General features: G+C 38.4%; 1 protein-coding gene across 1 annotated transcript; it reads left to right on the forward strand.

The window, feature by feature from the left end:
- Positions 1–13,731: 13,731 nt before the first annotated feature.
- Positions 13,732–24,712, forward strand: zgc:153993 (uncharacterized protein LOC767645 homolog). Its single transcript, XM_012814805.3, has 6 exons — positions 13,732–14,222; positions 15,783–15,831; positions 15,944–16,105; positions 17,374–17,506; positions 19,029–19,133; positions 23,770–24,712. The coding sequence occupies exons 1-6, from the start codon at positions 14,156–14,158 to the stop codon at positions 23,866–23,868; spliced, it is 615 nt and encodes a 204-aa protein (XP_012670259.1). The 5' UTR covers positions 13,732–14,155; the 3' UTR covers positions 23,869–24,712.
- Positions 24,713–27,484: the final 2,772 nt, after the last annotated feature.

Consider the following 27,484-nt stretch of genomic DNA (forward strand, 5'->3'; position numbering starts at 1 on the left):
CGCTTGAATGAAAAGCAAAACCCAGATAGCAAGCATATACGGGTCCACCGGTGGATTTTGGTCGGCACCACGTCTGGTCCGCTCTCAGACCACCATCATCTTTAGTGTAACTGGGTGTGGATATTAAGAAAATAACATAAAATGTTTAAAATTTTAAGAATTTCTAAACCATGTCCTTGACATAGTCTAATTAAAATATCAGCCGCTAAACAGAAGTTGTTCATTGCTCTGTACGGCTCTCAAGTTGAACACTGTCTTGGCCTACTAATAATTACTTGCATTACGCACTGTAACATGTATAAGGATGTAAAATGTTGGTGAAAATTAATGAAGAAGTATAAATGAATAAAGAAAAAAAGCGAACAATAACGAACAATAAATATTAAAAACACCATAAAATATATGTTTCAGAGACCCTGGAAAATAAAGGATTTCTTTCCTCTACTCCTTTCATTATTTGTGTGCTGAATGTTTTCATGTTTTATTTACAATAACTGTTCCATACACTGTATTATGTAGACCCACACATGTATTATGTAGGTCTATATTAAGTGTTTTACTGCATTTGTTGCTAACATCAGTTTCAGTGATATGTTGTAAATTACTCATTAATTAACGGTGAAATAGTCCCGTGACAGTTGTGGAGTAATGGCGCCATCCTGTGGTTTGAAAAAACTTTCAAAACTCAATCCAAAACTATGCCTCCGTTGAGAAATCGCCATTACTGCGATTGGTATACATAGGCTACTTCACATCACATCACTTCAGATTCTGCTACAGGCCAGCCTAATTAAACTAGGTTAGGGTGTTTTTATTCACGAATAGATATGCCTACATCTCCTCCAACCAAGCCCAACATTCACAATGGTAGCATATGATAAGAGAGTAAAAATATAATCGTTGGACATTGGTGTGCAATTGAGTTGTGGCAGTTAGCAAAGTTGAAACTTCAATGACTTAACTTCGATCGAAAAGGCTAAACTGCTGAGTCAATTCTCTAATTAGGTCTAAGGTCGTGGGATGGATCCAATAAATGTCCTTCTTCGATATAGATCATATAGATTAACCTATTAAAACATATTGTGGCTAGATACCTAAAGTAGTTGGCTAGTTCATTCTTTTGAATGAAGAGTGCATTACAAATAAAATAAATTATTATTATTAAAGTTGTCTACTTTATGCCATTGGTTGACAGTGTACTTGAGGTGACGACACCGATTTTCGTCTACACACGGCATGGTGTTGCTTTGGTGACGATGATGCCATAATGACACGTTCCAGAACGTTTAAAGTAGAACACTTAAGAAAACGAAATCTTGATCAAACCTTATCAAAATCCCTTTTAGAGAGCGCAAACATTTAATCCTACCGAGACATTCAAAAGCTATTCAGTTGATTTGAAAGATGAAAGGCCACACTGAGGTAATTTATGGAAAGCAATTTAGGCCAGAGATTACAGAAGTACGTTTTTCTGCATTTTTATTGTCAACTAATCTCTTAAACTAATTGAACGAAATTCCATATTGTTAGGCTACTTTTAATCTTGGCTGTTTTTTTAAGTATTACTCAATTCTTATTACTATTTCTGAACACTGAATGTTTTCAAAGACTTTCCTTTCCTGCTGTGATCTACACCATAGAGTATTTTAGCTGGGAAAGGATGTTCCACGAGGAGTTTACAAAAAACAACATTATTTCAATCAAGCTCATTCATTCACTGTTTGTCAATTAGTGAGAATATTCTGTGTGTAACCCCTTGGGCTCTGACTGACAAATCTCTTGCAGAAGGAAATGCTGTTGATCTTCATGAAGCTTCTACAGCAGGGAGCCATAAAGCCCCATTTCTCTGTGCATGACATGATCGAGTATATGATCCGTCAGGAGAGAGAAGCCTACATGGAGAGGTCAGATAGAAAAACCACATCCTTTAAAATGTCAAAGTCTGCTAGAATGAGGGTGTACCAGAGAGATTGACCAGGAAGATCATTTTGTATTCCTCTTTTACACTTAGGTCCTGTCAAATGAACGGCACTGTCGATGGCAGTTCCTGTCTGGTAAGCAAAAGTGATCATTATAATGACATAATTATAATACTTTCCATCTGTAACAGATGACACTGTTTCAATGAATTGTTAAGAATTTGAACATTAAAGAATATTTGTATGACACCTTTAAATCAAGTTACAATGTTTGGGTAATATTATAATGTTTTCTTAATTTAGATGATGGAAGTGAAGGCACTTATTAAGCTGCTGGATATCCTACGGGAAATTGAGCAAGAACTGATGGAGGCTAAAGAGTCTTTGCCCACAGGCCTATTTGATCCGTAAGTCACCTTCAAAAGTGAGAAGTATGGTTTAATGTGCCATTCTGTGATTGAAAATAATAGTTTGAGGTTGTGTATTGTTTCCCTTCATTTCTAAGATTTCTGATTGTTGATAATATACTCTATGTGCTAATAAAAGAACATTTTACTTTTCAGTAGCGAGCCATCAACAGATAACAGCTCATTGAAAGCGGTTCAGATGGCCGTGAAGGTGATGGGCTACCGCTTCATCTACCGGCCATTTGGCCCAGAGCACTATCTCTCGGAGGTGGTGGTGGATGTCGTTTCCAGGCTGGTCCATCTCATGGAGACCAACCCAGCAGATGCTGCCCACCGTGCCCTGTCTGTGTTTCTGAGAGGCAAAGGCAGTGTTATTGCACTACAAGTGCTGAAAAAACTTCCCAAAGATCAGAACATTGCCTACTACACTCATCTGACTGCTCAAAGGATAGTCGAGTCAGTTCAGCGCAAACTGTTAAAGTCCACAGAGATAACAAGTTTGGACCCAGGAAGCAACAATGATAGACTAATAACTGAATTCACTTCAATTATCATAGCTAAAATTGAGAAGCTTTTCCGTCCACGCTGTCTGCCATTGGAGCGTGTGAACATCATCACCGTCCTTTTGAGGGCTTCTGAGAACAGACATCATGCAGACTCCATGAAGTTGGTCATTCATTCTGACACTGTGACGTGTGTCATAGTTCTTGTGCTGCACTTGATATTTTCAGAGGAGAACAATGATGTTGAATCGTTGCATACCTGGCCAATTGCAGATGAAGTGGTGGACAGACTTGCCATGTCTGGTGCAAGAGTGACCAAAACACACCACAAAGACAACTTCCATATCGAGCTAAGGGAGATAATTGAAATGGTTCACTCCATTTATGCCCAGCTACTTGATGGTTCTGGAACAAAGCTGATTTTACAGTATGCTATGTCGGCCAGGGCTAGGATGGCTTCTAAAGATTTCGCTTGCTTTGTGGCCGAGGCAATATTGAAGGCACACCAGGAAAGACCTGACAATGTAGTTAGTGCAATAGGGAAGGAGTTGCCTTGCCACAATCTGAAAAATGTGTTCAGAGACCTCTTGGCCAGATTTGTCTGCCAACTTTTCTCTGTCTCTTTCGCGGAAGATGGCCTCCTTAAATGCCTTCAGCTGGCTGAGCAGCTGTGTGCTCTGGTTCAGCGAGATGTAGAAGAAGTGAAAGATGCAACCTTCCCGTCTGGACTGGAGGAACTGCAAGAATCAAGTGCTAGTGTCATCCAAGAGATTGCGGTTGAATGTTACAGTGACTACTTGCAGGCCTTCCCTTCGAGAGATGACTGGGCAGTCGATTCATTTCTGAAAGATGAGGAGCACTGTATGCAAACATCTGGCATCATTATAACAAGCCTTTTTAATTATTTCAAAGCCCCTCTGATTCCCTGTGACAAAGAACAAGACCATATAAAAGATTCTGAAGCTACTCCTAGCAAAGAGAAACAAAAGGATGAACACATCCAAAGAAAGAATGGAGTGAGTACTTAAGATATTAATCATTACTAAGTGAAATACAGATTTGTGTTCCAGTTTCACCAATGAAAAATGACATCCCACTCTCCCCTTCACCATTACTGCTGTTACATGTGTAATGTATCAGGCATTATGATATTAGTGTTTTCTTTTATTTAGTTGTGAGAACTTTAATTGTTTATTTTTATATACTCAGTTACTTTTTTGTAATCACTCATTTCCCTTTTATGTGTAAAGTAGTTTTTGGATCTTTTATTATTGTCCAGACAAATTGGTGACATAGTAAAGGTACTGGCCTGCCTGATCATTTCTATTCAATTCTAAATTACGTTTGGAGGCCTAAGTTTTTTCTCTCTGCCCTTGTTTCAGTGTGTTGCATACATAACCTTGAGCATTGAGGAATGTGAGGAAGAGAGCACCCCACCAGGTAAGCTGAGAACTCAACTCATTACAAAACATTTCTCATTTTGTATGTATCCCCTAAATATTTTACATCTGTAGATGTAGTTAGCGCAATAGGGAAGGAGTTGCCTTGCCACAATCTGAAAAATGTGTTCAGAGATCTTGTGGCCAGATTTGTCTGCCAACTTTTCCCGGTCTCTTTCGCGGACTAAGATAGACTCCTTAAATACCTTCAGCTGGCTGAGTAGTTCTGTGCTTTGGTTCAGCGAGATGTAGAAGAAGTGAAAGATGCAACCTTCCGGTCTGGACTGGAGGAACTGCAAGAATCAAGTGCTAGTGTCATCCAAGAGATTGCGGTTGAATGTTACAGTGGCTACTTGCAGGCCTTCCCTTTCAGAGATGACTGGGCAGTCGATTCATTTCTGAAAGATGAAGAGAACTGTATGCAAACATCTGGCATCATTATAACACGCTTTTTTAATTATTTCAAAGCCCCTCTGATTCCCTGTGACAAAGAACAAGACAATATAAAAGATTCTGAAGCTACTCCTAGCAAAGAGAAACAAAAGGATGAACACATCCAAAAAAAGGATGGAGTGAGTACTTAAGATATTAATCATTACTGAGTGAAATACAGATTTGTGTTCCAGTTTCACCAATGAAAAATGACATCCCACTCTCCCCTTCACCATTATTGCTGTTACATGTGTAATGTATCAGGCATTATGATATTAGTGTTTTCTTTTATTTAGTTGTGAGAACTTTAATTGTTGTTGTTTTTTATACTCAGTTACTTTTTTGTAATCACTCATTTCCCTTTTATGTGTAAAGTAGTTTTTGGATCTTCTATTATTGTCCAGACAAATTGGTGACATAGTAAAAGTGATGGCCTGCCTGATCATTTCTATTCAATTCTAAATTACGTCTTTAAGTCTTTTCTCTCTGCCCTTGTTTCAGTGTGTTGCAGACATAACCTTGAGCATTGAGGAATGTAAGGAAGAGAGCACCCCACCAGGTAAGCTGAGAACTAAACTCATTACAAAACATTTCCCTTAAATGTTTTACATCTGTAGAGATAAAAACTGATCCGCCCATCTCTGTGACTTTCCCAATCTCCAGAGAAAATCAAGACCTCCAAAAAGGGCATCAGAGGCTTTTTTAAGAGACTGTGGAAGGCAGTGAACTGCTGTGCAGCCACCCAAGAGGTAGACTGAGGAGATGCAGTTAGGTCCAGAAATATTTGGACAGTGACACAATTTTCATGATTTTGGCCTTTTACGCTACCACAATGGATATGAAATTAAATAATCGAGATGCAATTGAAGTGCAGACCTTCAGCTTCAGCAGGGTATTTACATTAAAATTGGCGGAAGGGTTTAGGAATTGAAACAATTTTCATACATAGTCCCTTCATTTCAATGGACAAATGAATATAATCACAAATAAAATGTTCATTCTTAATAAATGCCTTGGCTGTCTTTCTTTTGTTTTGGTTTGGGTGCTACGCTTGATTAACTATGCTATGTCTCTCGGCTCATTAAATGACATAATGCATGACATTACATAATGCATTTTATCTTATATTTATATGATGACATAGAATCATACTAGATTAAGAGAGAAAAAATGAGCATTTTTATTAAAGGAACTTCACAATGGTTTACCACAAACATTACTGAACACACATGGCATTATGTGAAAGGAATTCATGCAATGTGGGTGGGTCTCCAACATGCTCGTAACAGAACTACATTGCACACTAAAGTTCTTAGCAATGGATTCTGAACGGGTATTCTACATGGTTGTATGGAAAGGAACAAATTGATGCAGAAACAGGTCTGGGTTTTACAATGATGATGCCACTTATATATGCCACAATATATTCGTGCAGTCATTCTTTTGGATCACTCACCAGATGTCTGAGAGGAGAACATCCAGATGGTCATAGTAAAATCTGGAACCATGTCCCACCAGTAACTGCCCTCTGATAAGCCGTATCGTCTCCACTGCTCTCACCCTGCCTTTTCTGATGAACTGAGGAGTATTGAGCTTACTGAATAAGGCCAACAGATTTTGCCCATGATATTAGCAGTGCTTTTTAAAGACCCCACCCTTGGTGACTGCAGGCAGGTAATGTGTGAGTGAAGCTTAACAACCCAAAGTGTAAGTAACACTGCACAATCAGTTTAATTCTGAATCATCTGTATCACTTCAATAGCCAAGGTATGTCAGTCAAAACTATGTGACCGTAGTGGGGAGTTTGTACCTGATTGCACATTACTGTAGCAAATGTGAATATGACCCAGGACACAAGACCTAAAGACAGCACATTTGGTACATATATGTTGGCTGGCAGTTGCCACTCATTTTACTTATCTCTGTGATAGGACAGATGATGAGGGATTGACAGTAATAGGGTCTGTTATGTCATTAAACCCCAGGTAATTCATTTGACAGATTTTAAGTCATGAGTCCAATTAACAGAATCAAATCAAGGAACGTCTGTTAGAAGAGATCCCTTTAAAAATCTAACTGGGGAATGTCAAAATAGCCAACTTCATCAGCTTTAAATATGGTCTTTCATGTTACCAGAGTTGTAACAGTATTCCTAAGAGCCTGGGAATTATTAGTCTACTTTTCATGTATGTAAATTAAATGTAATGTAAATGTAAATTATATATTTAAGGAATAAATAAACATAGCTGAAGAATACATGGAAATGTAAGAAAGATTTCAAATAATTTAAGAATGCTAGTGTTTCTAGTGGAGAAATGTCCACATCAGTATCAATTCAGCCTCAAGGCAAAAGGCTGCATCTTCGAGAGAAGTGAGTTTAAACTGTAAGGCAGGACACTAGGATATCTGTCACGGCACCACACCAGAGTGAAAAACCTTAAAAAAAAAGGTTTTCGTATGGGGGGTCTTCATCAGCACATCAGAAGAAAAATGATTCAATGTTTAGCCTTGGTCATGAAGCCCAAAGCTTAAAACCAGATGTTAATTGTTCACACACCAGTCCATCATCCTCAGTAGAGCCAGTTTCTCATAGTGTGAGCATGTAAGGGACTAATGAATGGACAAACATGTTATATACCTCACTTTAAACAAAAAACATCACGAAGTACAAACAAAAGATTTTCAACTAATAAGGCCCATAACCCAATTACAAAGCGTATTAATCAAATCCAAATAGCCATCTGATCCACCCTTCTCAGTATTTGCAATCACAACATGTGCATGGCAGGCGAGAATCCTACCACTGATCCACCAATATGCAGCCCGGCAGAGAAGAATGGCCAAAAACGCAGAGCTCGAGCTGTTGCCAAAGGCACAATAGAGAAGAATGGTCGAAAACGAGAAACTGCCGAGTTTGAGGTGTTGCCAAAGGCTAAACAGAGAAGCATGGTCGAAAACAAGAAACCGCCAAGATCGAGCTGTTGCCAAACACACAACTAGTCCTTGGCTTGTGACAGAGAGTTTCTTGGTTCTTTTCATGGAATGTGTTTCCGGAATTGGCCACCAAACTGCTCTCTAAGTGGGGAGGAGTCATTCGCTGAATTTGGCAAAGTGGATTAGAATCACAGACACTTCCTTTAAATCCAAATGTATCGGATTAAGGAATCTTTAACACACATACTGGCATGGTTTCACAGCAAATTAAGATAAAGTTGTAATACTTTGCACACTTTTTTGTGCCCTGTTAATAAACTCTACCTGGCGCTTGTTAAGAGGAGCTTAGGTGTGTAAAGAGAACCAATCATCTCATCTCAATGCACCCAACCTCATCTTGTTAATTTATCATATTCTGTTCAAGATATTTGTATGACAGCAGCTCATTACTCATTATGAGTTTCTTGGTTGCCGACCTCCATCAGGGGGTCTGGTCTACAATTTAACCTCAGTCAATGTATGAGCTTTGTTGGACACATCAGCAGCAGGAGTAGTGCAGCTGCAAAAGCAGATATAATCCACCAAGGCCAAAGTCATCACCATGTCATAAACATCAATAAAGCTTATCAACATGTTCTGACTGAGTAAACCTCTCAAAAGCACCACACATTCAGTCCTCAGATTCTTCAGTCTCAGTGAGAAGTTGCCTTTGGGGATTTCTGTGGTGAAGAACTCTGCTCTGCCTCGATATCTCTCATGTGAGGAGTCTGGTAGGACCTCACCATGTTGGTAAAGCAGCACTAACATCCCCTGGTCTGTCCTCCTCCATTTAACCTCCTCCAGTCTTTCAGGTGGGATATGAGAATCCACAGAGCAGTTCAGGACAATCTCTTCACCCATAGAGGCAAAAACCTAAGGGGGGTTGGGATTTCCAAGTATGTTCAAATGGATGTAAAATATATTCATGTTTGGTCTTGAATTGATCCTTTTGATGTCGGCAGCAGTCTGATCAGTCTGCTTGCTCTAAGGGGGTCCTGGCACTGAGCTCTGTAAAGCTTAAATTTTATCGTTTTAGTGCTATATTAATCAGTTTTCTTCTTTTTTATTCATTCATTTTATACATTCACCACAGTTCACTACAGTTACACTACAGATAAACGTATAGTTCAATATCAGTGTTATCGGTTGTATGGTGTATGTTATGTATGAGTGTGACAAAGTGGCAAATAAACATTTAAAATTATTATTTGGTCCAAATCACTGCTCTTTTTTTTTAAATGTTATCAAACTTGCATACATTTTTGACCCATGTGTGTAAACTTGATGTAATAATACAAAAACTATTTTAGTTCATAAATTAAGAAAGGAAAAATTAAAATAATGATTGTGGTAATCAAAAACAAGATATTGAATACTTGAATATTAAATGATGTAATAAATTGATTTCCAAAAATATAGCAAAGAAACACTCAGCCATGCATGAAATAACATTATAGGTCAATACAGGTCATTTTTGAGTTTGCATAGCTTGTGTATCAAAGGGTTAAGGTGTTGACTGGTGGCAAATGCATAGCAATGGGTGCTGAGGTACAAAAGCACTTGAGAGTGTTTGACTCTTCCCTCTTCTCTGTCTTGCTGCTTCTCCTCTCCTGTCTTTGAGTGTGTGGATCCTCTCTTCCCCTGCTCTCTTACTCTATCATTCTGTTTGTTTGTCTCTCCTTCACCATTTCTATCACTCATTCATTTGAGGTTTGATTATTCATCAATTGGTCATATCATTAGTTATTTTTAGTGGATATCTGACTATATGCAACAGTAATTCAGAGAGTACCACTGAGCATAAGACATAATTTCAAAGACTTCATGATGTGTTTTGGTTGCACAGTTTGCACTACCTGGTTTCAAACAGGAATGCCTAAATCCTGGAATAGCAGTGAGATTTTAGAGTAATGCTCTCCCGCATATCATCCTAAACCTTGGTGAGTTCCCGCCTTGACTATTGCAACGCCCTCCTAACGGGCCTGCCGGCTTGTGTGGTGAAACCACTACAGATGATCCAGAACACGGCGGCGCGTCTGGTGTTCAACCAACCGAAGAGGGCACACGTCACCCTGCTACTCATTGAGCTCCACTGGCTGCCGGTAGCTGCTCGTATTAAGTTCAAGTCACTTATGCTTGCCTACAGAGTGCTTGCTGGTTCTGCTCCCACCTACCTAAATGCTCTTGTAAGGGCAAATGTTACACTCAGGACACTGCGCTCGTCTAGTGAGCATCGTTTGGCACTGCCGTCTGTGCAAGCACGGCAATCCAGAGTATTCTCATTTGTAGTTCCACGTTGGTGGAACGAACTGCCTAGTACTACCAGAGCAGGGCCGTCCCTCTCTACCTTCAAGAAGCTTCAGAGAGCACCTCCCTTCCTAACTGGCACCTTGACTAGTGCTTAACTTGCACTTCAGCAGTTACATTCCTGCACTTCTTTTTCTTTCTATGTCGTTTTTCTATTTCTTATGTAAAGTAGTATTTATTGTTACACCAGGTTTTTATTGCTCTTAGCTTGACTGTTCTCTCCCTTGTACGTCGCTTTGGACAAAAGCGTCTGCTAAATGACTAAATGTAAATGTAAATGTACTTGGCCCACGCTCATTTTGCAAGAAATGTAAGCCATTCAGATGGGTTCTTTGCAGTCCATTATAGCTAAAGTTAGTGTGGAGAAGAAGTCTTTAGTCTCAGGTTCGAGGGTGATTCTAAAGCCCATTCTCCAGATTCGAATGCCCAATATGAATTTTAGAAGTCAGACTTTTAGCTCTGAACAAATACTAGCTCATCTACTTGCAGTTACATTTTATGCTTTTCATTTAGTTCCCAATAAACAAACTTCTTCCACACAGTATACAGACTAGGCAAACAGTTGACAAAGATATTTTCCTTCCATAATCACTAACTATGTCAAGTTACAGTTATCAAGTCATATAACTTACAATGCAAATTGTCAAATCATCACACTTTTGGACATCACCACATATATTTGAAATATGGCATTGGTCATATAATCGCCATTGCAAGGGAGATTTGGGCTAAAAAAGTCTGAAGTAATTAACTTGCCACATTTAGCTTAATATGGTTCTCATATCACTTTAAAGCTCTATTCCAACTCTGTATTTTACCTAAATGTTATGCTATCCCCAAAAATGTAAAGTAACAGTAGTATGAGCAGGGGCGGTTTGTCCATAAGGGCGATTTGGGCGACACACTGCCAAACGGGAAAAGGATATATATTTTTTATGGATCACGATGAACCACTTCCTGGAACCCAGATCAGGTTGCTAGTCTCTGAAGATGAAGCTCTGAAAGACCTGTTTACAAAACTCCTAACTAAATGCTGGATTGCAATGTTAATTCCATGAAAATGAAGGGTTACCGAGGTGTAGGCCTGACTAAAATCAACGGTAAACCAATACTTTAAGTTAAGGTTAGAACTGATAACTAATGTTATCTGTCCTCTAGTTAGCAACCACTTCCAAACACTTGACTTGATAAATAATACTTCTTTAGAGTATACATAATCTAACAAAATACTTCATGGTAATGCATTTCTATGGAAGCAGAAAGGGACGGTCAGTAAATTGGATTGTTTTACTCAGGGGCGTTTCTAGGATTCAAAGAAAGGGGGGGGCTTAGCCCCAAGGGGAGTGGCATGTTTGCGCGCGGCAATTTTTTTTTTTAAGGCCCATTTGCGGCCGCGGATATCCATTGTTTCAGACAGTTCATAGATTGGTTTAATCAGAAAGAGTGTGATTTTGCTCTGTAGTTTTGCTTGCATTCAGTATATGATAACACAAGAGACAGAATGACAGGGTCATAGTGAAATTTGACAACACAAATATACCAGCTGTGGTGAAATGACCTGTTCTGAGCACCAAAGCTGTCCTGTGGGTAGCTCTTCAGCTTAACCTGTCTGGGCCCTGTGTCTTTTTCACCTAAATCATTAGTTGCTGCAGCTGCAGCTGCTTGGTCTGTCTCTTCCTCTCTCTGACTCTCTGACTCTCTGCCTCAGCCTCTCCTTCTGCATGACCCTTTAAGATAAGTTCAAACATTGAAACATTAACTGATCAAAATCCAGAAGCCAATTTTATGACTTGGCATAAAAATATCATGTAATAATCTAGTTTAGGCTAACCCTTGGAGTAGCCTAGGCCTGACAACAAATGCCTATACATTTCTACCACAGTAGAAGAAAATAAAAAAAACTCCACTCATTTCCTTCTAGACCTGTAGACCACTAACCTCCATCACACCGGCTTCTTCAGCCCTGTCTATCTCCTGCTTCTCTCTCTCATCTGACTGGGCGGAGCTGCCACCTCTCCTAAAGAATGTTCTTATATCCATCTGGTCAATGAATTGGATGATATACCGGTACAATAGCGTTATGAGGGACACTATGACATTTAGTTTTCACTAGCATTAACTGTTTATAAATAACAACATTCTATAGGGACTGATAATATTGTTTTGAAATACTAGAGAGATATATCAATGCAAAGAATAGAGAGATGTCGATAGTTATTTCTTGTATTTCGAATTCGCTCGTTCACACTCTTGCTAACTGGTGACAGTTTCTAACAAAGTAGCAAGCTAGCTTAGTTTTAACATAGCCCACTACAATATTCGCTTTCATTTGCCTCATATCAAGTAAACCTAAAGCAGGTAACACTCGTTAACAACTACAGAGAGCCACATTCTGTAACTTCTTGTACTTACAATTTCACTCCGTGCATCATTTACTTTGAACTCCTTGTCTATAATACTGGCTGTCGTTGACGAGAGACGGTACTAGTTGCCGGGGTTTATATCGTAAAGTATGATGAAAGGCTATTGGATTATAATTTGAAGGGGGAGTAAACATACAAACCAGAACGCACGCACATAAGTAGCATGTTAGAGTTATAAATAACTTGTCCGTGTCAGAAACAATAGTTTAATTTTTTTTTTAATTTTTTTTTTTTTTTAAGCCAATAATGCCAAATGATTTAGGGGGGCTGAAGAACATTTTAGGGGGGCTTCAGCCCCCCTAAAATAGGCCTAACGACGCCCCTGGTTTTACTCAGTCATCTCAGATTATATAATTACTTCATACCTATCTTTCATATTTTCATACACCTACTCATGTACCTAAGTTTGTGTTTCGAATTAATTATGCTAGCAAGGAAGTCAATGACTAACATCAACTTTGCTTGCAACTTTAGAACAAAATTTCAAACTACAGAAATGACTTGATTTTTAGTTTTAATATTGGTTTTCTAATTGAACCTGAAATAGACGAATAAAACATGCATTGAGCACAGCGTCAGAGCTGACGTGCTCTGTGTATTTCATGCTGCATGAGACAACTCGTAATTGGTGTAGGCTATGAAAGTGAAGAAAGTTAACAGATTTTAGTGAGGAGCGTCATCTCACCAATTTGACACTATCAATATGGCAAAGAAAAGGCCTGACAGAGGGCATGGCTATATCATGGCCACATCACTGTGTTTACATTTGGCTCAAACGGCTGGAAGTCAGAGGGAAATTTCAAGTCAAAAGTTCCGAGTTGTCTCTAATGCACCATTATGCAGCGCTTGAAGTAACAGAACTTTTTTTCAGACTCGAAGGCATTCAAACCAAATGTGAACACAGTGATTGGGCCATTATCAATGCATTTTCTTTTTATTTGTTGGGTACAAACAATTGTTTTCTTGTTCATTTTGACTCACTGCTTCTTCATGCATTTTGTCATGCAGTTTAAAAGCTTCGTTTGATTAATATGTGATACAGACACATTTTCTGGCATATTGAATACTTCTTATTGGTAAAATGACGCACAGCGCGCCTCATTGAAGGCGGTTTGATTTATTTATCTCAGTTCCCAGTCGGAGTTCATTTATAGGTAGATAGAGAGAGAGAGAGAGAGAGAAAGAGAGAGTACTTTATTGATCACCAATTGCTGTATTGCAGCAGCAATTCACACAAGCTACAAAAAAACACATGTAACTTCGAGTGGCATTCTGTTGGAACTCGGAAACGAATCCTCTCCTCTTGGTTGTCTCCAAGCGATTGACAAAATAAAAGAGAATAGTTCAGACGAACTCTTGAAAAACAAAACTTTTGAAACGTCTTAACTCGGGAATTTCACTTTCAGCAAAAACGGGTTCCGAGTTGTTTCGAACCGGGCAAAACAAAAAAACAAAAAAAACAATAGACACATTTCCGCTCTACTTCCTTATTGCTAGGTAGCGAAGCCGTCTTTTTTAGCCATGCTTTGTTAATGTTAGTCTTTAGTTTTATCTGTATCATTGAAGTTGAAAACTTTGAGCCAGGTACGAAATATCGCGCGGTTATATTGTAGTCATTCGGTTACGTGACAACTATTAGTTATCTATCAAGTAGTTGAGCTGAAAAGTTAAGTTGGAAAGCAAGGTGGTTTTCAGATTAAAACTCCTTACACGCAAACTCGCGGACTCGCACAATTCTTACGTTCAAGGAAAATGGCACATTCAAGAAAAAAAGCGAAAAAGGATGAGGATGACCTGCGAGGAGCTACTGGCGGTGAAGGTACATTGATATTTGTCATCGTACTAATTCAAGTTTAAAGTTCTATGCGGTCTTGCGGTCAGTCTCCTAAGTTTAACAATTTATCTGAACTATAACAAAAGATTCCAATCCACACACATTTGTAAAAATCAAACTTTTGTTAAAGTACTGAGATTCAACGATAGAAGGCTACAGACGTTCACAGGAAGTTTACAAATGAGTGTGTTGAATTGTGAGTTTAAGACGGGTAGGCCTACGACTGAACTCCAAATTATTCAAAGGTGGGCACTCTATTCCAATCCACCACACTTTTTGTCAAATTCAGAATGATTCCTTTCGGTTCTCTAGCTGTCCGTTCAGTGTGTGCGTTTTAAAAAAACTGGTGTTCGTACACTTTCCTGGCGCTGGAAATAGGAAACATAGTAACTCTGACCAAGCCATAAACAACCCCAGCTAATCAACATCTTGCTTCAGGAAAGGGTGTTATTTATATACCTGTTTTACAGGTAAACCCATGTTACGGTCATCGTCATTTGACAAATATTACAGATGGCAGGTGCCTCTCATATGGATGACACTGTAAAGTACCTGGACTGCTTGCACACCAAACATTTGTAGTACTTAGATCTTAGTCTGTCAAAACGGTTTATGGCCACTTTTCTGAAACAGGAGGTAGATGCAAGACAAAATCTTCATAGTAATACTTTGCTGACCTACTTTTGAGATGTACAGGCTCACAATATCAGTGAATAAAGAGAAATATGAGCTGGAAAGTTTTGCTAACTTGGCTAATTTCACATGGCCAAAAGACACTAATTACCATGTTGGCATACTTTTATCATGGCCAGCTGATATCACTTCACAAAATACAGAGTTCAATCTTTGTTATACATTCTAAAAGCTATTTGTACTGTCTGAAATGATGGTCGTTAAGGCTGTCATCTGTTGGTCGCGAGGAGTGTTCAGGGATCGTAACATTTAGTGGCATGTTGTGTGATCAACAGTCATCACATACCACATTTGCAAATATTGTATTTAGCTCTCGTAGGTTTAGCATGCCACTGTGTCCTGGCATGTTAAGGACTGTGGTATTGACATTTTCTGTCGCTTATACGACAGGATGTAGTGGAACTGATGTTTTAGCAATATATCGGCCTACACTATCAGGAGGAAAAGAAGAACATTATATTGTTAATAATTTACAGAACGAAAGCATATTATGGATCGTAATTTCAGAAACATTCAAATGACCATGAAGTATGGAGGGTAAGTGTATGAAGTTGTGCATTATTACATTACGATATTTCAATATGGAAGTGGTGGAGGTGGGTTTTATGGTTAGTTGTTCAGTGATTTTTTTTTTTGGGTGGGGACTAAAACCCAATTAGGGGTTCTGGAGATGTCATCCTTTTTTAGTGTGAACTAAATCACCCAAAAAACTTTTACTTATCTTTATCAGGGGTGCCAATAACTGTTCCTGGTGGGACGTTTTGTTTTATTTGTTTTCCATTTGTTTTGTCATATGGACAGAAGAAGTCATAAAACACAAGTTAATTACATAACTGTCTCTCCTCTCTCTAGATGTCATAGATGACCAAATCATTGAGCAAGGAGCTGTAGTATTAAGAGGGTAAGTTGCTTTTTCCACATAATTTCCATAAATATGGGTTTTGTGTCAGTGTTGGTCCTTGGTCCCTTTATTTGTCACATCATTGCCATATTATATTTGTTTTTATCTGCAGATATGTAATACAAAGAATTCACACAGAAAATCCTGAAGTACACGTCAGCCATGAGATCCTGGGGGGAACTCCCTCTGAGGGAGATGATCCCCAAGTGAAAGAGGTGGTGTGTCAGCTACTCAAAATAGCTGATGATCTTAATCGCAATACTGAACTTCAACAGTATGTTTGTTTTTTTATTATTTTTGTGTATGGCCTTTGTCGTAGCTTCACATAATCTACAGCAGCGGTTCCCAAACTCAAGAATGCCGCGGCCCAATTTGAAATCTGAAAATCTTCTGCGGTCCACCCAAACCTTTAATCACAACTCTGATCAACACATAAACTAGGGATGATTAAATGACCTTAAGAATTTAACAGATTAAAAATGTATTAACCGAAAATGTATGTTTTGTGTACCATTTTCCCCGGAGCTCATGGAGCGCCCCATTTCACATTGTTTTGTTTGGTGGCGCCTTTTGTTGAATAAGGACAGGCGGACAAGAGCAGCCGTTTCGAGCGAGAGCCTTATTGTTTTATTAAATTGTTTGTGCTTCACCAATTAATGTTTCACATAACTAATGTGCCGCTAGAATTGTTCAAATAATACTTAAACTGAGAAAAAGACATATGTTTTGTATCTAGGGATTGTCTTCTGGTCCCACACTTGTAAATCCCAATAGGTACTCACTTGAGTACTTTCTACGAGTCCTTCTTTTTGTTTTCAGGGATTCATTTTCATTTTCTGAGGACTTGCTTTTTGAGGTTGATTCTCCAGCTTTCCTTTTGCCACCTAATAGCCACCGCTCCATTTTACGATTTTACCCACCAATGATGAGGTAGCCTATTCCGTCAACTAAGATTTCCCGCCAATGACGAGATACAAGACACGTAACAGATCAAAAATAGGTCAGATCAATGAAGAATAACACGTAATTTAAATCATAAAAATTGAAAATTAAAAACGTTTTATTTATTTATTTATTTATTTATTTATTTATTGTAAATGACCTCACGCGGCCCACCTGCAGTACCTTCACGGCCCACCAGTGGGTCGCGGCCCACACTTTGGGAATCGCTGATCTACAGGGAAGATGAACAGCAGCAAGGATTTGTGTCTTGTTATCTCATTAGCAACATGCATAGATCTTGTCCTCTGTTTCACCTCAAAGTTATGTTTTAGTCAATATAAGATGATATTTAAGTGTTAATCTTCAGTCACAAATGTTTATCACAGTTGGCTTGTATTATGTTACCATTAGGATGCTCTTAGTTCAGAGACATTCTTGAATTGTGGATATTGACGTTGAAATGAATTGCAGATTTGAAGTATTCTCAAGTCATATCATGTTTAACACCTTATTAATATAGCCAATTTCAAAATGCACTGTTATGTTTACATTGAAGCAATATACATTAACTACATTGTTACTGTCTCTTCCCCCCACCAGCCTCATTAATACTGTACAGGCTAACTGTGCCCAGGATGTGTTTGTCACAGTGGCCAGAAGCATCTTCTCAGATGGTATCAACTGGGGGAGAGTGGTTGCACTATTTCACCTTGCCTATAAGCTCATTCACAAGGTATTCACACTGATATTTCAAACATATCCCATGTCAAATAATAATATTTGTTGCAAGTCTGGGCTCTGAGAGCAGAAGAGGCAATGATGTCTTGGCTCTTTCCTGCATTCCTCAGCATTCCTCAGGTCCAGTCACAAGTGAAAGGGATCAGACAAATTGTCAGTCACACTCAAGTTTGTTGTTATAAATGTCTATCTCCTCTCCACAACATTCCAGCATATTCCATATATTTTCTATGTTGGTACACCGCTAACTAGGATGTTTCATCACACATGTACACAGGTACAGGAGCGGGGTGTGCTTGCACTAGACACTCTAGCAGTGGAAGAGAAATGTATAGTCCTATAAGCTATGGTATTATTAGAAATTGTTTCAAAGAATATAGTCTACTATTTCGGTCACCATTATTTGTGGTATGAAAAGGTAACAGTGGGAGGGGCTGTAACAGCTTGTATTCACTAGCACCATGTGGACAAACATTCCCACGATTGGTGTGCAGAGGTTTTTCATCAGTTATCAAGCACATCATACTGTAGGTACAATAGGTACCAGCCTCACATGGGCAGATAATAATGTAGGTAAAAAAGCACCAATTCATGTAAAGTTTACAGTTCCTATAAAAAGGATGTCCCCCCCCTCCCAATATTTTGTATGCTTCAGTTTCTTGACTGACTGCATGAAGCAGAAACTGTAGAAAATTACTGTCTATGAAACAGGTCTATGTCTATAGGTATCCTTTTCATGTTGTCAGACTTCTAAAATTATCAGTCTGTCAGTGGTGAAAACAACGTAGCCTACTTTGACGCAGATGCTTACCCCATGGGATAACATTGTTAAGCCATTTTAAATGGCTTAAATTCAGTTTAATTCACAAATACATTTATTTTAATACATCTAGGCACACGTACGGAGTCATTGATTTGAATGCAGCTAGGCACATGTACGGAGTCATTGATTTGATATTTGGTAGCTTGGGGCACAAACATAATATATGTGCATGTGGTTGACCGGTTGCTGGAAAAAAGAAAGCCAGACAACTAACAAGATTTTGTTCTGTGTCAGCCATTAGGCAATATGTATATTTGGGGGAGACACTGTTACCCATGTGTATCCTACAGAGCAGATTGTATAATGGCTTCAAACTGTATTTGGGTTGTAAGATTAGTTTACCTAACTTGTGAATGTAAATAAAAAAGCACATACAGTAAATGTGTGTGGTTGAATGTGAATTTGTTCGAATTAGTGACAAAAGATAAATTATTATTGATTATGGATTAGGATAACGCTCATTAGACACTCATATGTTCATCATGAGTGGCTGTACAAAACCATTTCTGCTATACTGTACCTCTAAACTGGTAAAAATCAGTGTTGTTAGAATTGTAAATTGGCATCGAGAGTAGAAAGTATTGTAGACCTATGCTTTGTTAAGTGTGACGGCTTGTTATAATTACTGAATATAAACATGTTCCTAAACCTCATTACTTTTCAAATGTTCATGTCTTGCTTTACCCCTCTCCAGGCTTTGACCCAAAACCGCTTTGAAATCATCCGCCACATCATTAGCTGGGTGCTCCAATTTATCAGGGAAAACATTTCGGCTTGGATCCGCCAGCAGGGAGGATGGGTATGTTTTTATGTATTTTATGAGTGTGATTAATCAACTTGTCAATGCTGCCAGTGCAAACATTTTGTATCTGTTGGCTTGCCTATCACAATACTGTAGATACCACTTTTGAGTTGGCAAATTTACCATGTGTGATCAGTGGTACAATGGTTAGTGTTGTTGAATAACAAGTAGCTGACCTGAGTTTCAATTCCTGGGCAATGAAAGATGCTCTTTAGATAGAGATGTTGCTAAAGTTGCATTTTTGGATCTTTTTGTCTCATTGATAGCCCATGACTTGCATATACAGCAGTAATAGTGGGATAATGTTATTTTCTGAAAATGACCGCCGGACTATACAATAGCCCGCTTATTATTCATTTACTTGTCAAAATGATAGAAGACATTTCTCCAAAATACCTATTTGTAATGATTTTGTTGCCATTTCGTGGCTTCCGCTAAGAAACAATAGTTCTTCACGCAGATAGATCTTTAAAGTTCCAGGTGTTGGGTAGCAACCCATTACTTGCTGACTTCAATTACGTTTCCATTACGTTAACTGACTGGACTACTTGCGGAATGATATGAAAAATGTGAATTAGAAGCATAAAACCTGTTGCCAATGGCAGCGGTAAACGTTGGGGTGGCCCATTCAAATCAATGGAACTTTTTGCAAAATTCTGAGGAGCCGGCGGGCCGGATGAAATCGCTTGGCATGCTGGATCTGCCCCCTGGGGAGGGAGTTTGAGACCCCTGCTCTAAATATTAGGTGGCAGTTTAAAAAAGCCAGGAATTACTTTCTGTATCTAAGAACCACCATAGGCCCAGGGTCTTGTTCATCGCCATCAATAATTTTCAGATAAGCAATATCAACATCATCTCCTAACTGTCACAATCTATGTTATGACTACTATACTCTAGATCATTTTAATATGGTGTCCCTTTCCCTGTCTCCCTGTGTCCCATTGAAAACTCACAACTTGCCCCACAGATTTGATTCTGTCTTTTAAAGGAGATGTTTCATGTTGTGTAGTAGTGTGTTTGACATTAGACACAACTCATTCAAAGTTGTACCTTTATCCTTTGCTTTAAAAGCCTAATCTAGATCCAGATTCTCCCTCCAATTTTAGACCAATCGCCATGCTCCCGTTTTTGTATCCAAAATACTTGGGAAGGAGTTTTTTTTTTTTTTTTAATTATAAAGTTCTCTGACTGAGAATAGGATCCTAGACCAATTACGGTTCCATGAAATGCACAGCACTGAGTCTGCCATCTAGAAAATCAGCTTGCACACAGCTGACAGTAGACCATATAGTGGCTGGAGCATTGTGTTATTAAAGGAATCACACTTCAGTGGTTTGCCTCCTATTTATCTAGCAGGACCTTTGTGGTCAACACTGATGGCATCTCTTCAAATGTTGCCCCCTCTTGTGTGGAGTCTCACAAGGTTCAATTCTAGCTCCACTTCTGTTCTCACTGTATTTATTGCCCCTTGGCCACATTTTTAGAAAGCATGGGCTCTCTTATCACTGCTACGTAGATTATACTCTGATTTATCTACGTTATCAGTTCTGGTCAAGATGATCTACAGCCCCTTTTTGATTGCTCTTAGGATATCAAATACTCGATCGGAAATGTCGCCTCAAACTTAATGAAAACGAGGTTATTATCTTTGGTTCCCCAACCACTAGGTTTGACATGGTTGAGTGTACTTGGTCCACTCACACTATACAAAAATACAAGTGGTTTACTTTATTGAAGATGCCTGCCCAATATGATGACATTGTATAGCCATTTTGCGGTTGCCTGTTGTAGTGTTCTAACTCAATACTGCAATGATTTTGTTGTCTGTTGTTGTTTTTGTTGTTGTCCCTAGTAAAAAATTTGACTCAAAAATATGGGAAAATAGGGCCCAGGTTAAAGTTTCTCTTTAAGGTACGCAGGTGAGCTTTTATTGGTTTTAACCTAGGTCAAATTTTATTTATGTTTAGTTATGGTTGGCTGACATAGTGCATGCAGATTTTAGTCACGATAGCAAGGGTGGCAGGGTACACAACAGTGCCCAACTGGCTGGTGACAGCCGCAACACGCGCCACATGCTCTAACCGGGGTCCGTAAAAGCCTTACTTCACAGTACAACATTCAGTGTGTAGCCCAGTTTTATTGATATTGGGAATTGTATGTGTTTAGTTGTGATGAGTTATGTTTAGTTATGTTGGCTGGCTTGGTGCATGGGGAATTTTAGTTTTACAGGCATAGTATGGGTGGCAGGATTCAATAGTAGTACACAACTGGTTGGCGACAGCCGCAACACGTGCTTATGTGCCGTAAAGGCCCTCCTTTACAGTACAACATGCTCTATCTGTAGCCCACTCTAGTAAAACACAATATGGCCAGAAAGAAGAGGTGAAGAATGTTGCAACAGGTGACAGGTTTTTGACGCATTATTCATGACTATGGGATGCACTAAAGAGGCATTTCTTTAGTCTCAATTTTAATATAGAAAGGGTGTCTGCATCTCGGATGCATCAGGAAGATTATTCCACAGGAGCGGGGACTTTTCTGATTTTGGCAACATTGCATAGATGAAAAAATTATCTCTTTGAGATCTGTTTTTTGTGTGAGTCACGTAGTAGGTCTTGGTAGATAATTACAGTCCAGTTCACTTTTAATTCTAATTTGTTCTTTGATTGTGTTTTAATGTTTTGGTGGTTCTATTCTGTTCTATTCTCCATATTTACAGTTGTATGTAATTGGTCCTTTTTCTTTTGTCCTTTTACTACTTTGATTTTAATTCTTACTACTTTTACTTACTTACTTATTTATTGATTTATTTACTTCCTAACTTACGTTCTACATTGTAGATTAATACTGAAGACATCAAAACTATGCAAGGACAAATATGGAATAATGTAGTTAACAAAAAAATGACACTCTCTTGGCATTCTCTCAATCAGCTTCATGAGGTCATCCAACAATGGAAAATACAAATATAGAAAAGCCATTGAATGAGAAGGTGTGTCCAAACTTTTGACTGGTACTATATATATTCATATAGTTTCCCTCTCATTTTTCTTGTTTTTATTTGTTTGTTATGCGGTCTTTTATTCTTTCACTTGTATTGCTTTTGTATATGTTTTACAATGTATAATATATATGTTTAAAAAGGTTTTATATGATTTTTAATCTTATTCTAGATTTTAGTCTCTTATTGTATTTTTGGGAGCCAAGCAGCAAAGCGCTAATCTCTTATTCGTTATCATCTTTTTCTTCCATCTTCTGCCACTGGAGTCTAGGGCAGCCCTTAGAACCATATGGTCAAAAGTTTTTAAATTGGGCACACTTACTGGGGACAGTCCTGTGATTATTTTCATCAGATTTCATGCCTTCACCTCGAGTACTCTAGCGCCATGAAGTTGGAGGAGCATTTATGCACGTAACTTTGAAGCGCATGCCTGTTGAATTCCTAGGATCAAGCGAAGTGTAATGCTGTAAATGTGCTCCATTTTGGATTTTCCACAATGTTGGATTTGGATTTTCACAGGCCACACATTTTGTAAAATGTTCCCGCAATTTGGCACGAATGGCTAAAAGTACTGCTTTTCTCAAGGATGCAACTGTAGCAGGGTTAGATGTGGAATTCATTGAATTTTCCCACCAAAGTTGTGTTTCCTCTCCAAAGTTCATGACATTTCTGTGTGCATTTTTATTCTCCCATGCGTCTCAAGTGGTGGGTGTGGCATCAGTTTGTCCCCAAGCAGGGGAGCTTAACATATTATGTTACCTCACCTCTGCCTCCTTTGTGCCATTTCCCACGACAGAGGTATGAGGTGTCCTGCTGTCGGATGTCTGTTTCTTCTGTCTTATATCTTCAGGCATAAGTCATCTAGCATCGAGTTATGCATATTATGCAAGTTATTTCAATATTCACTGTAGATCGGTAGTTTCCCACACTACAGCATGCTTGAGCTGTTATGAGAGGCTAATTACCTAAGCATGACGATGTAGCTTGTTGGACCTAGCAACTGCAGTACAAATGATTTTGCTTCATTATCGTAGGTATTGCAGATCTCTTTTGTATTTTTAAACGTTGTTTGCCTTTTTTGTTTGGCACGCAGTTGTGGTGGCTGGCAGCCCAACCCTGCTCCCACAGCAGTTCCTGGGTCGTGTTGTTAGCTTTATGTCTGTTTTGTGTACTGTCCTGTGGCAGGGGAGTCGTGATGTGTCTGGACCCCTCCCTGCCTGATGTGTCTATTGTCTTTTCTTGAAAATCAGACCATGCAATAAAAACAACCAGACCAAGACTGGTTGTGGCGTTGCGTCTGTCTATTTCAACACAACGCAACGCAGAGAGAGGGGGAGAGCAAACACTCCTATTACAAAGCCCTCTTGTTTGAACAGGAATTGGAATTGAAATTGTCAATGCACAAACATATTCTGTTGTAAATATCCAGTGTGAGTGATCACATCATGCCCTGTCAATGACACATACACTAAGAGCGTAGCAATTTTGGGTTCTGTCCAAGTGGAAGGACCGATTTAAACATATAGTGTGAGTTCATGTATTTTACAAGATAGATCCAATTCAGATTTCCCCCAGCTTTAAAATAACATTGCTTTAGGTTGATGATCATATGGGAATGTTTGTGTTTTTCAGGAGGGTGTTATTCGCAGTGTATCAAGGTGGCGTACAGTTTCCATCCTATTTGCTGCGGCTTTCATCACAGCTGTGGTGTATTGGAGAAGAACCCACTGAATTCAGGTCGTACCTCACCTCTGCAAAGTCAAGACAAGACGGCAGGCTAAGAATTGGAAATGTCAGACTTTCTGAAATGCAGGAAACACTGTTGTCTTTCATTTAATGGTGACGTTATCGATTTTCTTTTGTGTTTTATTGATTATATACTGTGGTGATTTGGAAGGATGGATGGTACCAGCAGATGTTTATTCATATGGCTGAAAGTGAACCATTCCCCTAGACTGTCTTTTTAAATAGCTTTTTATACTGTACATACTATTCATTTTCTGTTTTGTGAACCAGTGGTGAATGGAAATTGAATTACAGGGACACATTAACTTATTTAATAAATCATAAAAGCAAACATAGTGCCTTCTTAGTGCATTTATATGAAGCATGTAAACAGGTGGTGCAAAAAAGGAATGCTACAGACAGCAATGACACCACCTAGAAAACCTGAACAGGACAAATGATAAAGTGACAATGGCATGACTAAAATTCAGTCATCATGGGGAAACATTATGCTCTCATGACGTAAGTGGATATAATTAGTAAATAAAGTCATGAGGTGAAATGTTATGAAATGTGTTAATCTACCTTGTGTTAATTGTTTGTTGAGCAATAAATTGTGGTTTAGGCATATATAAACAGTGAAATATGACAATGGCATGACTAAAATTAAGTCATCATGGGGAAACATTATGCTCTCATGACGTAAGTGGATATAATTAGTAAATAAAGTCATGAGGTGAAATGTTATGAAATGTGTTAATCTACCTTGTGTTAATTGTTTGTTGAGCAATAAATTGTGGTTTAGGCATATATAAACAGTGAAATAAAGCCAGCAGTTGTTAAAATAATACACACCTAGCTGTAACACAACGGTTTGTCCTTTCTTCACAAATGTGTACATTGTTGGCTCTACGTACAGCGCCTTGGAAAAGTATTCAACCCCTGAAAGTCACCATTTTCAAATTAAAGTTACATATATTATTATTATTATTATTATTATTATTATTATGATATAATCAGTGTTTTCATTTCGAGCATTTATGCTATATTTTCTAGTAGAATAGAGAGTAGAGAGAAATGCTACTTAAAGGCCTACAAGTATCGACATTTATGACAGGACGGCTATACACTATCATCATATGTAGCAAATTAAATAAAATGTACTGCCACAATTGATCAAAGGTTTGTTTAACGTAACCTGATGAAGACCTGAGGGTCAAAACTTTGCATTTAGGCTGTGATAATGCAGTTGATGTCTCTGGTTACCATAACAAGTTACGTTAACGTACAGTTTGGTAACAAGCTACTTTTGCTGGAAACTAGCAATAAAAGACTAACTAGAAACTTTTAGGACCCATCCAGTTTAATCCACAAAGTAATATAGACGACACATTGAAAGTGTCATGTCATGTAGCCCAGGCTATTTCACTGCTCTATTCGGCACATTACCTCTTCTTATTGCTGCTTACAGTGGTTAAGCCTCAATTGAATATTGGTGATACATTTAACTGTCATTAACATTGCAGAAAAACAGAACTGTTTGATGAAAATGTCATGTTATCTTTAAAGTACATATTACAGATATGGACCGCTTATGCTCCATATCTACAGTGTGTCATAAAATGTTTCCAGTCAAATATCTCCGGATTGACGCCTATTTCACCCAGTGTGATCACTGATTTGCTGCATTTGCCTGTAGCTACAACTCACCTATGTACACTTTACTGTAAGCAACGTTTTATGTAGGCTACCTTTAAAATCAAACCAAGGTTTACAGGTTTATTATGCAACCTAAAACAGTAAATTGAACAAATGTTTGGTTTAAATTTAGGACATCAGACTTATTCGGCAACAAGGATAGATCTTAATATAACTTCAGCATCCACATTCACAAAAGCCATTTGCATGCCATTCTGTATCTTCTGGTTTTGTTGCAGCCTTGTTGAAGAAAGAAAGGTTGGTCAGAACCTCATTTACATTTGGAATCCAAGTTACTGTAAAGAAATTATATGCCAACAAAACATGTTACCCTAACATACATTTGCAGTGGATCATAGTAGGGTTCTCTATAAGGATTCCTGTAAAAAGTTAATTTAGTTACTTTTGTTAAATTCAATTACATTAAGGCATAGAGCAGGTAGACCACAAAAATGAACTTAACGCAATAGAGTTATTTCCGGCTTGTTTAATCCTATTTGGAACAGACACTTCTTGCACCACTCAGTTCTTTCATGTTCGAGTCGATCCCGTCCTATCGCCATAATATGAATTTCAGTTATCTTTTTTAAAAAGACATTTAGCAGGGCTAACATTCCCAGCTATATGTTTGTTTTCATTCAGACTTGATGGAATGGTTTAAATTAGTGCTGTCAAACGATTAAAATATTTAATCGCGATTAATCGCATTTATGTCATAGTTAACTCAAAATGAATCGCGATTAATCGCAATTTTTTATCTATTCTAAATGTCCCTTCATTCATTTATTTATTTTTTCCATCATTTTATTTTAATTGTAATGCCCTTATCAACATGGAAAAGTGGATTGGCTTGCTTTATGCAAATGTTTTATTTTATTGAAAACCAGCATTGCCAAATAGGGCGGTACAAAGTAAAATTATAAAGTGCACATTTCAGTCAAACAAGGACTCAGCCTATAGTGCAGTTAAACCATGGCTTAATATTGTATTTTTTTTTTCAAGTTTGCTGGGAACATAGCAGTCAGGCCTCTTATTTCAGAAAGAATGAACCGTAACAGTTAGGTTACCAATAAAAGGTAAGCCTACTACTTCTTTGCTTTCAGCCAGCTGCCTGTTGACATTTTCAGACAACAGTGAAGCTTGCTTCTTTTGCACAACACAACTTTTAAAAGTAAACTTTCCATTCAGAAGCTTTTTATCATCCATTTCGCCGTATGGCGCTCACCATTCACTCAAACCGTAACGTTAGCCTACTACACAGTTTGCGAGGCCAAAAAGAACGTTAATCTTAAAAAAAAAAAAAAAATGTCGTTAATCTCGCGATAAAATAATTAACGGCGTTAAAATGGGTTTGCGTTAACGCCGTTAATAACGCGTTAAACTGACAGCACTAGTTTAAATGCTCAGCGTGTAGGAGTAGCACCTCCATTACGCATTCGAAAACTCCAGGGTTCTGTTGTGATCCATCATCAAATAAGCCAGTAGGAGAATATATAGGCTAGCTAAAATACGCACTATAAGCAGGTTATGATGTAGGCCTACAGTTTGTTTAAAAAAGCCTAGCAAATTACATACTGGATAGTCCCCTTCTCCAGTACAACTTTCCCTACTGGTTACTTTCACACTATGGCATGAAAGCACACAAGAATGATTGGAGTAGCCATCTACCTTAGATCTGAGTGGGTGGTTTTAGAAATGACAGTGAGTTTTTTTACAATCTGGGCAAACAAGCAAGACTCCTGTTGGCTTACTTTCATGGTTGTTTCACCCCAAGTTAAGGACAATTGCATATCCATCAGAATATGTAGCCTAGTTGGGGGTCTTTGATTTAGACCGTTTCTATTGTGTCTATCTTAATTTGCGTTGTAGGACAGTGCATTGAAATAAAGGCTATAGTTGTATTATACAATACACATTACATATA

Source organism: Clupea harengus, chromosome 6 (assembly GCF_900700415.2).
Source record: "Clupea harengus chromosome 6, Ch_v2.0.2, whole genome shotgun sequence".
NCBI lineage: Eukaryota > Metazoa > Chordata > Actinopteri > Clupeiformes > Clupeidae > Clupea > Clupea harengus.

Coding starts and splice junctions, on each gene's coding strand:
- zgc:153993 (XM_012814805.3), top strand. CDS start 14,156: ATGGCACATTCAAGAAAAAAAGCGAAAAAGGATGAGGATGACCTGCGA. Junction 15,832..15,943: donor GGAGCTGTAGTATTAAGAGG/GTAAGTTGCTTT, acceptor TTTTATCTGCAG/ATATGTAATACAAAGAATTC. Junction 17,507..19,028: donor CCTATAAGCTCATTCACAAG/GTATTCACACTG, acceptor ACCCCTCTCCAG/GCTTTGACCCAAAACCGCTT.